Below are 16957 nucleotides of genomic sequence, written 5' to 3' on the forward strand. Positions count from 1 at the left end.
ACTGCTGGCAATTTTATTAAGGGTGTGTTACCATTACCAAATGCCAAAATTTTCTGTTTGTCACAGTTCCAGAAGAGGTTTGTGAACGACATTAACGACGCTTCAAAGACTACCAAACTTTGGGAATATCAAACATAATTTAACAGTTGTCAAAATAATTTCCTTTTTACAACACGCCAACTTATACTTAGCAGACTGTAATAGATGTATTAAAAGTAATCTGTAATGTATATTGTAGTTCATATAACTGTGATCATCTGTATAAAGCAAAAAATGTTGCAGACGACTGAACTCACACATTCGCAGCCGGAGTGGCGTTGCGACCGTTTGCGCGGACGCATCTTAATATTTAATTTTTAAATGTTTAACGTGATATTAAGTGCAAGTTATGGTTTTTGTGTATTGAAATTTTATAATGTTGTTTATTGTGATAATTTGTTTGTTTTTGACGCCTGTGTTTGCGAATTACGCTGAGAATATAACGAGGTTAGTATTTCAGTTGTTAATACAATTTCGATAAACAAAAATACTACTATTGTGTACAGTTCTATATAAACTTAATTTTTAATATAAGTTCTATAATGTATGTCTTGTAATAGTCTCCCTACAAACAGAACCTATATTATTGTACAATAATATATATTTTGATATATATTAAGTGGATTCTTCGTACATAGTAAAATCGCTTACAGTATACCTACAGCTTTCTAAATAATCAATAAAAAGTAAATCTATCTATGTTATAAAGATATTTCTAGTGTGCTTATATTATTCTTAAATAACATATTTTTAATTAATTCACAAGCTTTAATAGTTTCTTTAGGAAAAACAATTGCCAGAATTATTTTGTAACCCTTCATTTTTAATGGACTTTAAAACCCTCTAAGGTGGTTAACAATTTAACGTACATATTTGAATACATTATTATTATTTTATTTGACCATAACCAATGTTTTTTGGATTTATAATTAAATGTCATCGTAAAAAGTTTTTTATACATTTGATTTCGTTTAGGGAAACGATAATATTCAATGTATCTTCGTTCTTCTGCTTGGTTTTAAATAACTTCGAAATAATATTACATTTTTTCGAGGTAATCATAATTCAATCATAACATTACATAGCATTAGGTAGCAAGAATGACTCGGTTCTATAACTATATTTTTCCTTTGTTTTAAATAATTGCTTTGCAATCTCAATCACAAACTGATTGTTTTCCTGAGTACTGGAAGGTTGCTAGCAACAATAACCGAGTTTTAATACTAAAAACGGTTGAAGTACATTGTGCATAGATGTCACAGCCCACTAGCTTAATTAGCCGTTCAATCAACAGCCTAGCCTTTTAAGTAAACAGCTCCGTTTAACTAGCGGCCTGAAAGATATCAGCCAGTTGTTCAAACTGCTAGGCAAATGACTTGGATCGATGACGTTTCATTACTTGCCTAGCCTGTTGACTGTCAATTTAAATTTAGTTCCACTTTCTGCCACTCTCAAACTCGATACGAAATTTTTCAAACTGTCAATATGTCGTCGGCAAGCCACAACATTGATGGTGTTTTCTAAAGTTTAATGAAAAACAACAAGTACAATGTAAAAGTGCAGTGACAATAATAATGTGAATTAAGCTGTGACTGACTCAAGCAATTTAATTTTTAAATAATATTTTGTATGTCAGATGTTTCATCTCTTTTATTTCTGATGATCACTCTATCGTACGAATGGCCTAAGCATTAGCCAGCCAGTTTATAAAATGTTATCAACAAACGGCTGAATATCTTTCAGGCCGCTAGTTAAACGGCGCTATTCAGTTAAAATGCAAGGCTGTTAATTGAACGGCTTATTAAGCTAGTTGGCTGCAACATAGACACTGAGATGAGTCCCTGATAATTCTATATAGTAAAAGATAAACAATTAGGTATTAAGCTGTCTCTCTGACATTGAAATATGAACAACTTAGTCTAGAAGCGAATTTTGGCCCTCAAATCATGGGGACCACCATGCTTTATTGGTGGTTATGCCATTTAATTGTAGCTTTAATGTGAAACGTTGGTACTTTCAACACAGCGCCATCTGTTAGAATTGTGACTATCAAATAATAAACAAATATTTTGCAATAAAATAATACTGCGGGTATATAATGTAAGCTATTCTATCTTTTATGTTAGATTAAACCGCACACGGTGTGCAAATTTGATTGAAATCGGTTCAGTAGTTTAGGAGTCCATAGCGGACAAACAACGTGACACGTAATTTATATATATTAAGATTTGTGATATTCAAACAAAATTTCCAAATTTTCCAGATTCCGTCACTAATTGTAATACGTTGTCAATATTATTTTACAGAGTAGACCTGCTACTCCTAAGCGGTATGTTACGATAAAACTTTTTACGTAGTTTTCCACATGTTGAACAGCGACAATATACTCTATCGATTGTACGTGTGTATGTCACTGAACTATTCTCAATCTACTTGAACTGGACCTATTTGAACCACTTTTTTGTATGCGTTTGGGTGGCGCCCTGGAAGGTTTAATTTCACAAATCAGCCCGGCAGATGGTTCTGCAGTCGGTATCTAGGTAATTAATCTGTACACCAAATAAACAGCTGGAATATATATAAATCTTCTGTGCATGTGTTAATTAAACGCCTGGACGATTTAAAAAAAAAATTGTGTGTTTAAATGGAGTCGAGAATGATTTACATTATTAATTTTTTTTTATGTAAGACGTGAGTACAGGACAACGTCTGGCGGATCTGCTAGTTTAATCGTTGGCTTAGTGTCAACTGCATAAACTGTTGCGGTCAATTTCAATTGCAAACAAAGAAACCTTATAGTCACGGATGTGATTGAATTACGTCCGTTTTCTTTATAAACATATGTATTTAGTAACATATAATAATGGATGTATATTTATATGGAAATGGAATATTAGGCAATGTAGAACATAACGAAAAAACCACCGAAACACATTAAACTTATATTTATTTATTATTATCTTCACGCTTTTTTCCCAAAGGCAAAGACCTAGGATCTCCACTTGCTGCAGTCCTAAGAAACCACTCTCATTTCATTCACATTTCACGGTTGCCTTTATATATTTAAACTATTTTTCATAATTATCTACACATGATATGTATAATATATATGGATTATTTTTTATTTGTAATAGCTAAACTCTAAAACTACTGTAATTATAAAAAAAGGTTACATCGGCTACTATATCAATGGAAAATATTGCATAATGTAATATTATTATTAACTAACTTATAATCCGCTTATAAAAAATTAAACGTAACGGAAAGTTATAAAATACAATGAAGCGCCGAAGATGATAAAAATGATACATTGTTGTTACTCACTACCATTGCCGGCTATCAATACGAAAACTTATTAATATGTACGCATGCGTAACTTCTACGTCTAATTGTCTTTGGTTCTATGTGAGATGATATTTTATTATTTATTTACAAAAAACAACCATAAATCAACAAGAACGATAATCTCATAAAAATCACAGACAACATAAACAAACTTAAAAAAAATAATTAGGAAAAACAAACTAAAGAATATTTATAAAATTAATATGTAATATTAAGTAATTACTATAGGCACTTCCTCAACGGACAATAAAAAATCCATTAACCTATGTAATTCGTTGACTAACGTAACTAATCGATTAATTACAATGGACATTCTTAGAAGCTCGATATTTATGTATAAGTTGGATATTTATTAATTTCGTTAGGTTCTCCAAACAATATATGTGACTGTTCCCAATGGTTATGGTCAGGTGTGGTAGATTATGGTTTAAAATCTGAAGAAAAACGTAGAAAATTTTAGAAGAAATGCTACCAAATTAGAGGAGCTTCAATTGGAATGTCTAAGACATCCACCGCACTCCCCGGACCTTGCTCCAACATGCTACCATGTTTTTTTCGAAATTTGGATAACTTTCTGCTAGGTAAAACATTCAACTCTGATGGGGCTGTCAGAATGGTCTTTTAGTAAAGGGATCAATGAACTATGTAGTTAAGTGCATGGATAGCAATGGTGCATACTTTGATTAATTAAATATGTATATTATATTTAAAAAGAATCTACCTTTTGGTCCTCCCATATAAAACGCCAATTGCATATGTATGTATCTCTAAGTGTAACTAATAACAAAACCTATTAAAAATAGAAACGTAGCGTAGTTTATGAAAACATACTAGATTCGATTAAGCTTGGCTTAAGCTCACATAAAATACATATTTTCCATTAGATGTTCCGTATTCTGTAGAGAACTAGTTCAATAAAAACCTTATTTTAAGTTAGATGGCAAAAAAGTGCGCAAAAAACCATATATTTTTGTTAGCTGTGTCCTCGTGACCTCAAAAGCAACCTTGTAGGTGAGCTTGAAGCGTCACTCTCTAGATGGCATTGACCCACTCTCGGCCATTTCCTTATGATGTGCGAAGATTCCTCTGTAATCTTCCGGTGTTTTATTGTATACAAGTATTTATTGGGAGTATAAAAGCTCAGTTAAATTTATTTAATTATCTATAACATATTTATATGACTGTACCACTACGGACAATTAGGGGAAAAAAGCACACAATTTTCAGTCGTAAACATAAAGGAATATTTAATACAGGAACAATGGGAAAGGTTACGATAATAATATTCTTTCTCATCAGTAGAAAGACAATAACTTACGAATACGCACAAAACACTGACGATATTGAAAAATTAAATTGAAATTGGCAAAAATCTAAACAATTACAAATGCGTCTGTCCAAACCAAAACAATAATGTGAAACAAAACGTTGGCCTTGTTAAAAAAGTATTTATAATGTGGATGCAAAAGGTTTAATATCTAACATATATTTAAATATTTATAACTTAGTATTGCAATTCTTTAGCAAACCATAATTTAAAATTACAAACAATTCCATGATAAAGTGCTTCAGTTACAATGTTGTACCGACGGATAATTTTATAGTGAGACTAAACAATTGATATGTCTAAAGAAAATCCAAGTCTAAAGTTAATAGTGTCATCCAAACATTTTTCATTTTGAGAATTACATTTTGAATATGGACGATTCAAATATTTTTTTAAACTGTGGCAACCGCTTTAGCGCAAGCGCGGTGATCTGCCTTGCGATTCTGCAACTCAAAATGACTGCTTCACGACTGATTTGAGCGCGACCTCCGCTTCGAAAACCGCTGTGCGAGTTCGAAAAGTGAGTTACAGAATCGCAAGGCTGGGCGGGGTCTTCAGATTTTTGGCGCCAACAATACTTTTAATGCCCGAATAACTTCTGTGTTTACAAGTGGTTGATAAAAGTCATTCTCTTCTTGACGTAATTTAATTTTTAATTAATCTTTAATGAATGGCATACTTTATAGAAACCTTAAAAGTAGGCGTGGACGTGTAAATTTTAGAAATATTGTCACATTTTTTCAGCAATCCATGTACAGATCAGAACCACTTGGTGCTGGTCCCAGGAGTATTGACAGGTGGAGGCAGTAGCCGCGCATGTGTCTCTCGCTTCTACCCAGATGGGCCGGCCAGGTTACTACTGACTTTGAATGTTAATGGCGAAACCGTTACATCTACAAGGCAACTGAATCCAGGTGAGAATCTTTAAAAAGACTATCACCAGGTACTTAGGCTGAAAATAGTATTTTTGTTTGAAAAGGGATGTTATGTGACAAATTTTTTTAGTTAACTAATAATTTTATAGTTAGCTATAAGCTGAATTTGGCTTAGAGGCGGTATTACCTAGATTTAATTTTTTACTTTACAAAAGGTGTAGGTACAATACAAATAATCAACATATTTTATAAGAATTTATATAAATATATGTCGTCATAAAATCAAATAGTATTGGACAGAAAAAAAATTGCGTCGTTTTTTATCTAATTATTCTAATTTGTCGATTTTCTATTTACCTTATGTAATGAAAAATATCATAAAAATGTTTTCAGGTGACGGAGGCTGTTTAGACATCTCGGTGCCGCTTCAGCCTAATACTAAAGCAGAATTAAGTGTAAATATCAGGTAAGATATTCTGTATAGACAAAAACAATTTTTCATTTATTTCTTCGAACTAAAAATATTAGATTTGTCACCATAATTCGCATATTCACCTCTCAATTTTCAGTCGCATCAGCAATTTTGTAATCAAATTTAAACAAAATTTTTGTTAAGTAAGAATATAAATATAGGTATAAAATTTAATATTAAACAGATATCCAGAAGTCGGTTGCACCTGGGAGCGTCACTTGCCAATCCGAATTTCCAGCGGTAAACTGTTGGTCATTCATTCTGAGCGTGCCCGCTACAGACCTGGAGATTCTGTGAGATTTCGTCTCCTGGCTTTAAAAGCAGACTTGACGCCGGCACACACTACTGTAAGTAGCACCTATATAATAATATTTACACGTATATAATATATATTTGCCCCCGAACTTCGTTTCGCCAACATTGAAAGATTTTGCTATGCTACCCCATAGAGATTGTTAACTTTTTCGGAATAAAAACGTGTTTTTAGGTTTTTCCGTGCAATTTTCCAAATAAATCTCAACATAAAAAAACCTTCCTCAGAGTTTAAATAAATAAAAATTACTCGAATTTGTCCAGCCATCTTTGAGTATTGCGCCTAGCAACATATTTTGTGATAACTTTTTATTTATATAGATTAACAATCAGTACACAATAATATCATGAAAACATATTTACTATATTACATATAAAATAATAGTAAACTTTTTGAAGTGAAACTTCTTTAGGCGCATGAGGGTAAAAATTTTACGGATGAAACGCAATAATAATATTAGCGTCACGAACATGTGCAGCGTTTTTGTCGAAGAAAAGGGAGAGAGCGATTGAGATAGCGTGAGAAGGGCGAATTACCATATAGAAATTCTATTTTTAAAATTAAAATTTCGTAAAGAGAATTTATGAAGTATTAGTATTTTATATTTTATGCAAAATAATTTATTGAAATCTCAAATGACGAATTGTAAACGCAGATTTTTATTTTTTTATATTATCATTAGCACGTATATAGTGTGAATATAGATTTACAAAAACATGGTGTGATCATATACTGGTACATGATCATCTATTTTACCTAAGTAATAATTAATTTACAAAGAAGTTTCACTTCTGACATGTGTACTTTGTACGCACGCACTTTTTTTTATTTTACATCAGTTTTATAATATTAAGTACATATATTTAAATTAGACTTTTTGAAAACGCGATACTTAGATTTAAATTTCTTTAATAAACCTCTTTGATTTTAGTACGGACTATTTAAACTCCAAGGACTGCAAGGACACAGGTCCAATGCGCGATAACTTATCTCGTTAGACGACATTCTTTTATATTAATAAACACTAAATTAACTGGATATATGGCTTAATTCTTCAAATGAAAATAGCGTTAACTCAGACAAATAGTTTAGTACAATCATTCATTCTTCGTGACACAAATGGTTGTAAAAATTTTGTTTTATTTACTTTATTCTAAGTTTATATTACAATGGTATTCAGTTATAGTTGTATGGAGAATATTTATTAATAAGATCTCGATGAAGTATGGGCAGTGGCGTAACAATAGGGTGGCAGGGCTGGCAAAAAGCCACGGTCCCCCGACCCAAGAGGGCCCCTGCCCAAGAGATATTGTTTTCTATGGATGAATGTGAAGTGTCCAATACGCATTGGGATAGCGTAGGGACTACAGACCATTCCCTCTCGCCTTAGTCAGGAGGCCTATGGCAATTAGTGGAACATATACAACGTTTAATTGAGTACGCTGAAAATCTCGAAGTTTAGATGTTAAAATTAAACTGACTGAGTAAAACGTGACGATTTTTACTGACAGGGCCCCATCAAAAGAATTGCCACGAAAGAAGATTTGCCACGGGCCCCAGATGGTATAGTTACGCCACTGAGTATGGGGCGGACATTTTGTGCGTTACATTGATATAAGTCAATTTTTAAACGATCTTTGAGATTCGCAAGTTAAATTAGATTAAATATATCTTCAGTAAAAAAAATGTTTTTAAATATATGTACCTACTTTAGTTATATGTTTATCCGTTTTGAATTATTATTAGTACTATATAGCTTAAGAATATTGTAAATACCCTATATAATATGTGTTATTAAATATTAAAAAAATAGTACATATCTTGTAAAAAATATATACTCAAAACGAACATTAAGCATATAGTATTATATTATACAGTTTTTAAATTTCAAATTTAAAAACAAGAAAACTGACCTTTTTAATTTTAAGAGAAATTAAAATAAACATTGAAAAGAGAGTTTAACTGTTCATTAGAGTCACAACTCGTATTAACAGTATATCCATTATTTGAAAAGCCTTCCAACCGGTCCTGCGGTTGTATTCATGTTGCCGTCAAATGTTATGACTTTCATAAAATAACTAAATATTGTACGGATTTTGTTAGGAATAACATGTGTTTGTTAACCCTCATTATACGACACTAGATTGTACATAAAACTTTTAATTTTCCCTTCATGTCTCAATAAATTTCATGTCCAAAACCTTTATATGCTATTAATTGAAAAAGAAATGTATACCGTCTTTTGTTTTTCTTTTCTTGTTTTGTCTTTTGTTTTGAGCGATTAACTTATTCCCTTATAAATTTGGTATACACCAACATACATATGTATTTGCGTAGGATAATTTCAATTCACTCAGAACATGGCACGCGAGTTAGTAAGATTTCGCCATGGAAGGAAACTTTTTTTTAGTAGAAGATACTTAAAAATCAGAAACAAGACTATCACCACTGTATGTCAAAATCGGATACGTTTTTGATATGCCAACTAAATATCTTTATATTATCTTGAAATACAGGCGTTACCGTGCACTATACTTTATTAATTAATTAATCAACGCAACAACTGTTAAGTTTACATTTCTTATTATATTATTTTAGAACGTATAACTAATACATACTACGATAACACATTAAGATATGTAAACACGATATGTACGTGAACATATTAAGATATGTAAACTGCAACTTAGTGGACCCAAAATATGCCCATTTGCTCATGCTCTTATTTTCGAGATCTTTGTAAAAGGCCGGCTTCAAGTTTGACTACAGCATATTTATAAAAGTCTGCGTCACACTGACACAGTTTAGAACACGCTCTGCACGTATGCAAATAATTTGTTTACTTAATTGATCACAAGTATTATTTATTGCAACGTTTTAATATGTCAGCCAATACATTTCCTCGAACTTTCTAATAGGAAAAATATCATACATAAAATATACTTCCGGGTGCATACTATTGTCGTAAATCTTTGTAAAAAGTTAAAATTAACACGAACGAGTAATATGGTTAAATATTCAACTAAAACAGGATCTAATCGATGATTGAGTTTTGAAACATTAACAGGAGTTCTTTGGGTATTCAGAAACGAGATTTAATAATAATAATAATAATAATCCTTTATTTGCCAAGATTGTGGTATAAAATAAGAAAAAATCGAACAACAAGAAAAATCCGCACAATCAGCCATAATAGGCATGCAAATGTCATAATAAGAAGCTAAGTCATTTATAAGTAATTGTCAAATTTATGTTCTAAATATTCGGTAATCGGTCACGCTATAAAATCACCTTGACTTTAAAAACCTAATGACCTTCCCCTTGAAAACATTACATGGTAGCGATCTATAACTTTTGCCATGACTATTCAAAGTATATTTTTGACACATACAGAATCGAACTCTTAGCGCGCTTACGTCCTTAGAGTCATCCATTAAAGGCCGCTTTCTATACTCGATCTATAATCTAAAATTATTTCCAAATCAGATTTTCGCAAATTTAGATTAATAAATGTCAGAATTCGAACTGTCGAGTTTAAAGATATTTTACAAAAACGGTTATTGAAAAGTATTTTTTGCGAAATGGATTGAAATATCAATCTCTAGCAGTAAAATTGGGATGAGTACAGAAAGCGGCCGTAATTTAACAGAGGCAAATTTTGTGTAGATGTTTCAATATTTTAAAAATAAATTTAGCTTTTGTTACTTAGAGTTCTTATGGTGAAATAATTTTTGGCATCTGTCAAGCCATGACATCTCAGCTGGGGCTGTGTGAAGAGCGTAACTCTGCCGCGAATAGTACAAGGGCGTTTCCGGCTTTCCTATTTGGTCCGTGGGGGGAGACTTGCCTGAAGGGCAGGAATCTAACTGGAATGAGCGAAAAAAATCCGTTCTAAAGGAGTTATGAAGAAATATTTCAACATATCTGGGAAATTTTCAGCTTGATGAAGTATGGTTGGAAGGTCCTCGTGGTGCTTGGGAGGGTTCGAGACTAGCTCAGTGGTCACATGTGAGGACTCGGCTCGGAGTGGCTCAACTTCAGTATCAATTAGACGAGCTGTCACCAACAGGGAAGTGGACTTTGAGAGGCAGACTAGCTGATGGGACTCAGGTTAGCATTAAAATCTTTTAAAATTACTTACCAATATAAATAAACATATTTTATGTATATACAAGTACTATTATTATTATGCATAGCTAAATTATAATGAATCTTTTACAAACTTAAAAACTACTATGCAATCTTTTGCCTAGCTAAAGATAAAAGTATATAAAAAAGAAAAGAATTTTGAAGATAATCTTGACAAATTTCGTATCCAAGATCTGATAATAAATATCAAAATCTATAAAATATTTTTTTAATACAGTGAACTATTAAAGCAAATCGTTTAAAAAATCATTACTGTTTATGATGTAACAAATTCCAGAGACAAAAAATATAAAGATTTGATTTGTCTATGTTTAACCTCTCGAAAAAATATCTACGCGAAACAACCATCTAGCAAAGCTATCATTTTTATTTATAACACATTATATTTTTATATATAAAATTAACTTAACTCAATATTTAAAACCTTATTATTTCAGGGATCAGCCGTTTTTTCAGTAGGAAACTATGATTTACCGCCATTTCAGTTGACGGTTCGACACGCGCCAAGAATACTCCGAACAAGCGAACGGCTTGTATGGACGGTCTGTGTGAGGTAAAGTAATTTAAATTTTATATATGACAAAATATGGCGTAATAAAAACTCCAAGAGCCTGTGTTTAGTATTATATATTTTATACTTCTACGTAAAACTATATTAAAAAGAGAAAATATCAAATTAAGAAAAATATATAAATTTGATTAAAGTAACAGAAAAAAAATGTGTAAACCTTTAAGATATCACCAGAAACACTTAATTTTAATTTCAAACACTTAATTTAAGTTTCGAGAAAAAAATTAAAAACCATTAAAGTAATAATGAAACTATTAAACAAATTTAAGATATTCTTTCCTTCTTTTTACCAAGAAGGTTTCATCATCTATAGCAAATTCCAAATTTAACTTATCTGTGGCAGCGCCGACTTTGCGCATGCGCTGTGCCATACTGGATTATGGCGCTATTTACGTTTTGATTAGAGGAAAATTGCGGACCAGTTTCGCGAGGCCGTTGAATTATTAACATTTTGCTAAATATTTTTGTGCCACGCAGAATTTTGCAGAATAATATATAAAAATATTTGGCTGTGCAATCTATACAGTCCTGACCGGAATTCGAAAAATAATAATAAAAGTATTTATATTATTATTTATTTACAATTAATTAATAATTAATAACAAAAAAAAACAGTAACCAACCTTAAAATATAATAACTAAAATATATTATTAGAAGGAGGCCCTTTTGGCAAGGTTCTGAAGATACTGGCAGCATTCCTCGTTTGAATAGCTAAACATTATTTAATTAAGGCTATAATAAATTTGACGCAAAATATATTTACGTAAAAATGTCTGATAGTATTGGCGATTAAAGAGCTCGCGTAATTTATACTAAACGTGGTTTAAGATATCCCTGGTCCGAAGCAGTAGAAGGAATGCTGGTAATCCGAATCCGTGGAGCGGGGTCATCGGGCGGTATCCGAACAGCGACCCGTATCCGCGCACCAAGGGCCTGCCACCGACATGCGGCCGCCGCCCGACGCATCGGCCTATTAGGCGACAACCCACCAGACGTCATTGTAGCAGATTTTTCTTTTCAGGTAATAGTTAAGAGTAAAGCCAGTTCCAAATTTGCCCATGGAGAGCTCAAGTTTTCCATACTTTTAATTACTGTTCTATTATTGAAACAATTTGAACTATTACTAAAACTTCAATAACAGATATAAACGCGCATTTATTTCTTTGTTAAGGGTTTGCTATAGCTAGTTAATTATAATAGTTAATATAATAATAATAATTTTTTCTGACAAAAATCTTAGCAGCAGTTGGTAAATGTTCAAATAAAATCTGAACATCACTGAATTAAATCGGAACCAGCTGCCAACTGAAGTATTTCCGAACCAGTTAGATTTAGGGTCCTTAGGGTTAAGAAATGAGCGTACCAATTCAAAAAAGGCCGTCAGCGCGCTTGCGAGCTGGCAGTGTAAGTGTCCATCACATCAGGTGAGCCTTCTGACGGTTCGCATTCTGTAACATATAAAAAATTATAATATACATACATTATTTCTGACACACGATCGTACGAATGGCCTAAGCATGAGCCAGCCAGTTTATTAAATGTTTTAACAAATGCTACGTCTGAATATAATTCATCTTTCAGTTTAGGAAAGACGCTAGGCTGTTGATTGAACGGCTAATTAAGCTAGTTGGCTGCGACATAGCGACACCTACAATCTGCGCTTATAAATCATTGCGCTGACGTCATACCCTGAAACGCGGTAAAAGAAGGCGGTTAAAGATTACGTATAACTTCTCTTAGACACTAGGGCCTTCGCGCCAGGGTAAAAATATATCAAAATTATTACTGTCGAACTTTAATGACGTAATAGCGTTACAACCTAGAATACCACGGTTCCCTTTCCGTATAGATTTAAAGAAATAAAAATTGTTTTTAATATTTTAGGAAGAAGGTACTAGGGTCTGGCAGAATACGACTGTGGTTTCTGAAGTTGTTGATAATCCCGTCACATTGGAGTTTCTGACCAGGCAGAGGACGGTCATATCTTCAGGGTTACCTTATAAATTAAAAGTAAGTGATTTTACACTGGCATAATAAAACAAGTGCGTGCGTACAAAGTACACATGTCAGAAGTGAAACTTTTTTGGCAAACTAATTTTTAAGTATTGTTCATATTTATACAAATCTAAAAAACTCCGATACTTAGAGGGAGGGAAAAAGGAAGATATGTTAGGAATTTAATTTATTTAATTGTCATTAAAATATTAAAAGTTTTGGAAATTAATACAAATAATAAATTTATTTTTTTAAATTAGTTCTTCGATAATAAAAACACGTGGCATTATAATTTACAATTCGTCATTTGAGATTTCAACAAATTATTTTGCATAAAATATAGAATACTAATATTTCACAAATTCTCTTTACGAAATTTTAATTTTAAAAATATCATTTCTATATGGTAATTCTATACTCACTCTCTCTCAATCGCTCTCAATCGCTCTCTCCCTTTTCTTCGACAAAAACGCTGCACATCTTCGTGACGTAACCGTAAAAAATTTACCCTCATGCGTATAGAAGTTTCACTTCAAAATATCATTCAATTCATCTTACATCCATAATTATTTCTACAGATTAAATCATAACTCATTATTCACTCAGATATAATAGTGTATACGTAGTGTATTTAAACTTTCCTAAGTATGAAATTTTGCTAAACGAATATCACTTATAGCTGTAATGGTAACACTTTATTCATATAAAGCTGTAAATATAAATTAAAATTATCTATATTAGGTAAAAGCCATTCGTTGGGATGATAAACCAGCTTCAAACGAGAATATACGAATCTGCAAATCAGCGGCTAAATCTCTAGAAAAATTCATAGTGGATAATTCCTCTTGCATAGAGTCACTTACAGATGATAAAGGCATCACGAGAGTTATGTTTACGGCAAATGGAGGTCCGTACTACGTATTTCAGGTATGTGCTATACATTTTCTAAAAGTATGAATACTTACCAATATTGGAATAGGTTTTCGGAAAGTGAAATGAATTTGAACTTTAAACTCTTTTAAAAACAGGTTGGACAATTTCTTAAGATCCGCAGACACGCGCGCATCAGCTTTTTAAGCTGCTTGTGTGTTTATCTACTTAATAATATTAATAATATATGTTCATTAATATATTTCTTTGTTTTGCTTCGTATTTTATAAGATCAGATATAGTCCAATAAACACAAGGAAAAATCAATTCGAACCTTTTTAGGGCCTTCATTCAAGCTACAATGTTACGTAACGTGTTAAAAATATAGTATATTGTCGTGTTCAGATGGGATAGATAGGATTTATTTCGTATTAAAAAGCATCGACAAAGTTGAAAGTAAATTATTATTGATTGTCAAAATAAATGTATAAGTTAATGTTAATGTTAAGTAAAGTTAAGTAAATGGAATGTTAATGTTCTAGCCTAAAATTTTATAACTGATTTGCCATTCTTTAGTCTTCACTCAACATGAACCATTCATAAAATCTAAATCAATTTTTGTCTCTTTCTTTTAAATCGTGTTACACTGTGTACTTAAATTACAATCGTCCTATGGGACTGATTTATTTTTTATCATCGAGGATAATATACAACATTTTTGGCACATTTTTAGGCTTCATGTAAAAATGCATCAACAAGCCTGCAGTTGATAGTAGGTTCGAGTACTGGTCGCGCGGCCTTAGGTCCGTTGCGCGCGCAATCTTCGGCCAAAACCTTAGTGCCTCTATACGTCAATCTAGACAACGTCGTACAACCACTCACTGTACACTTCGTGGTAAGTACAAATACGTTTTATACAATTTTAGTTGTGAATGTGTTTCATAACACTTTAAAAATAAATTCACGGAAAAAAACTAATGATTGATTTAGTTATTGCTATAAGCAGGGTAACTATGCAAAATCAAAATTTTCAATGATCGATTCAATAAATAGCTGGAAAAGTGTTTGTGCATGTTAAGATATTTTTCATAACACATTAAAAATTAAGTTAAAAAAAATATTATTTTAATAATTGCTATAAGCAGGGTTACTCTGTAAAATCTAAATTTTCAATGACTGATTCAATAACTGGCTGATATGTAAACGTTTAGATATTTTTTATAACACTTAAAAAATAAATTCAGTAATTCAGAATAATTATTTAAAGTTATGCTATGAGCACGGTTACTCTGTAAAATCAGTCTCAACTGAACAATATTCAGTATTCATACTGAAATCGAAATCCCTATTAATGGATTTAGCTTAAGAAAAGTGTACAATTCATCAAAACCCATATTACCAATAGGTAATCACCCGTGGAGGCATAATCTACCGTTGGGGTGCCACAACACAATGCCCATCCAGCTCCGACGAAATTCTTACCGCAAACAGAAACTCCAACTGCGAGAACCTTCGCAACAAACCTGGCAACATTGGCAAAAACTTTGACAGCTTCCAAAATTTAGTCGTTGGGTCTAATACAACAGATGCAATGGACTCCCTTCTAGATGGGAAATTGTTAAAGATAATGCTACCAATAAAAGTAACACATCAAATGTGCCCAGACAGCCATTTGGTTGCGTACTTTTATTATAATAATGAATTAATAAGTGCCAGCAAACATCTTGAGATGGACGAGTGTTTTGCTAATAAGGTATGTATGAGGAAATTAAAGTTATATTTCTGTTTTCAAAGAAGTATCAAAGACAATACGTAATTGTGGTTAGATTTCAGAAAAACCATTCAAATTGTTAAATTCTAGTGACCTTAAACGTGGATTAAAGTTAGGACATTGTTAGTTACCATGGTTACCATTCATTTGATTCAGGACGTTAAGGTTCGTAAAATTGAAAATCAAAATGGCGTGCATATTTTTGGTTACAAATTTAAAATTTCAAGCAATACCTGACCAGAGATTTTACACTTGATTAATAAATTTTCTGAAAGAATTCGTCGTACAAGGCATTCAAAGTTCCGTATAAACCCTTTGATGAGTTGATACGGTATTTTTTTAAAGGACCTTATGTTATTTTAAATCGGTGGTAGCTTCCAGTCTTTGTTTTTACCAAATAAAATATTACACTTCTAATTTTAGTTTTTTCTAGTAAGGTTTTTTTTAAATCTATCTAATATGTCAAACTAGTATTGTAACTAAGTATTGTTTTTTCTGTTGTATTCGACTCAGAGGCTCCGAATCAGAGGGGCCTGAACTCATAGGTAGGTTTATAGTGTTGTCAGAATTCTTCCCTCTTATAAACTTGAACTACCCGCTATTATGTAACTGAAAACAATTGAATTTGACAAAACAACAGTGAAGACTAATGAATACTTTAGGTGGAAGCAACCTGGTCGAATCGTCAAACTGCACCAGGATCTATGGCAAGCCTTCATCTATCAACTCCAGGACCGGCGCTTTGTGCCCTTTCGGTACTGGATACCGCATCAAAATGGATTCAGCCAGGAGAGACTATTCGGGACCTCATCATGAAGAGCCTTAGAAAATTGATTGACGGACACAGAAATATGACTGAATATGACGCAGCGGGGGAATGTTTCTTTTGTGAGTTATTTCGATAGAATATGGACATTTTTTTAGTATGAAACTTAATTAGAGTATTTACTGACTTATGTAGGTGACATGTTACGGAGCAGTGTTGGCCTAGTGGCTTCAGCGTGTGACTCTCATCCCTGAGTTCGTAGGTTCGATCCCCAGCTGTGTACCAATGGACTTACTTTCTATATGCGCATTTAACATTCGCTCGCACGGTGAAGGAATACCTAATATGACGACTCATTGGTCTAGTGGTCAGTACCCCTGATTGCGAATCCATGGGTTCCGGGTTCGATCCCCGGCTGAGACGAACATCGATGTGATGAGCATTTGGTGTTGTGCTTAGGTCT

The 16957-nt window shown here is 32.5% G+C and overlaps 1 protein-coding gene across 1 annotated transcript in view; it reads left to right on the plus strand.

The window, feature by feature from the left end:
• Positions 1–289: 289 nt before the first annotated feature.
• LOC125057342 (pregnancy zone protein-like) overlaps positions 290–16957 on the plus strand; it is a 40014-nt gene continuing 23346 nt past the window's right edge. The window contains exons 1-12 of the mRNA XM_047660990.1: positions 290–486; positions 5456–5625; positions 5980–6052; positions 6243–6405; positions 10311–10481; positions 10958–11073; positions 11921–12113; positions 12977–13102; positions 13829–14014; positions 14691–14852; positions 15363–15710; positions 16391–16616. Of these exons, the coding sequence (XP_047516946.1) occupies positions 416–486; positions 5456–5625; positions 5980–6052; positions 6243–6405; positions 10311–10481; positions 10958–11073; positions 11921–12113; positions 12977–13102; positions 13829–14014; positions 14691–14852; positions 15363–15710; positions 16391–16616 (2005 nt within the window). The 5' untranslated portion in view covers positions 290–415. The remainder of the gene's footprint in view (positions 487–5455; positions 5626–5979; positions 6053–6242; positions 6406–10310; positions 10482–10957; positions 11074–11920; positions 12114–12976; positions 13103–13828; positions 14015–14690; positions 14853–15362; positions 15711–16390; positions 16617–16957) is intronic.

Source organism: Pieris napi, chromosome 16, assembly GCF_905475465.1.
Source record: "Pieris napi chromosome 16, ilPieNapi1.2, whole genome shotgun sequence".
Classification (NCBI taxonomy): domain Eukaryota; kingdom Metazoa; phylum Arthropoda; class Insecta; order Lepidoptera; family Pieridae; genus Pieris; species Pieris napi.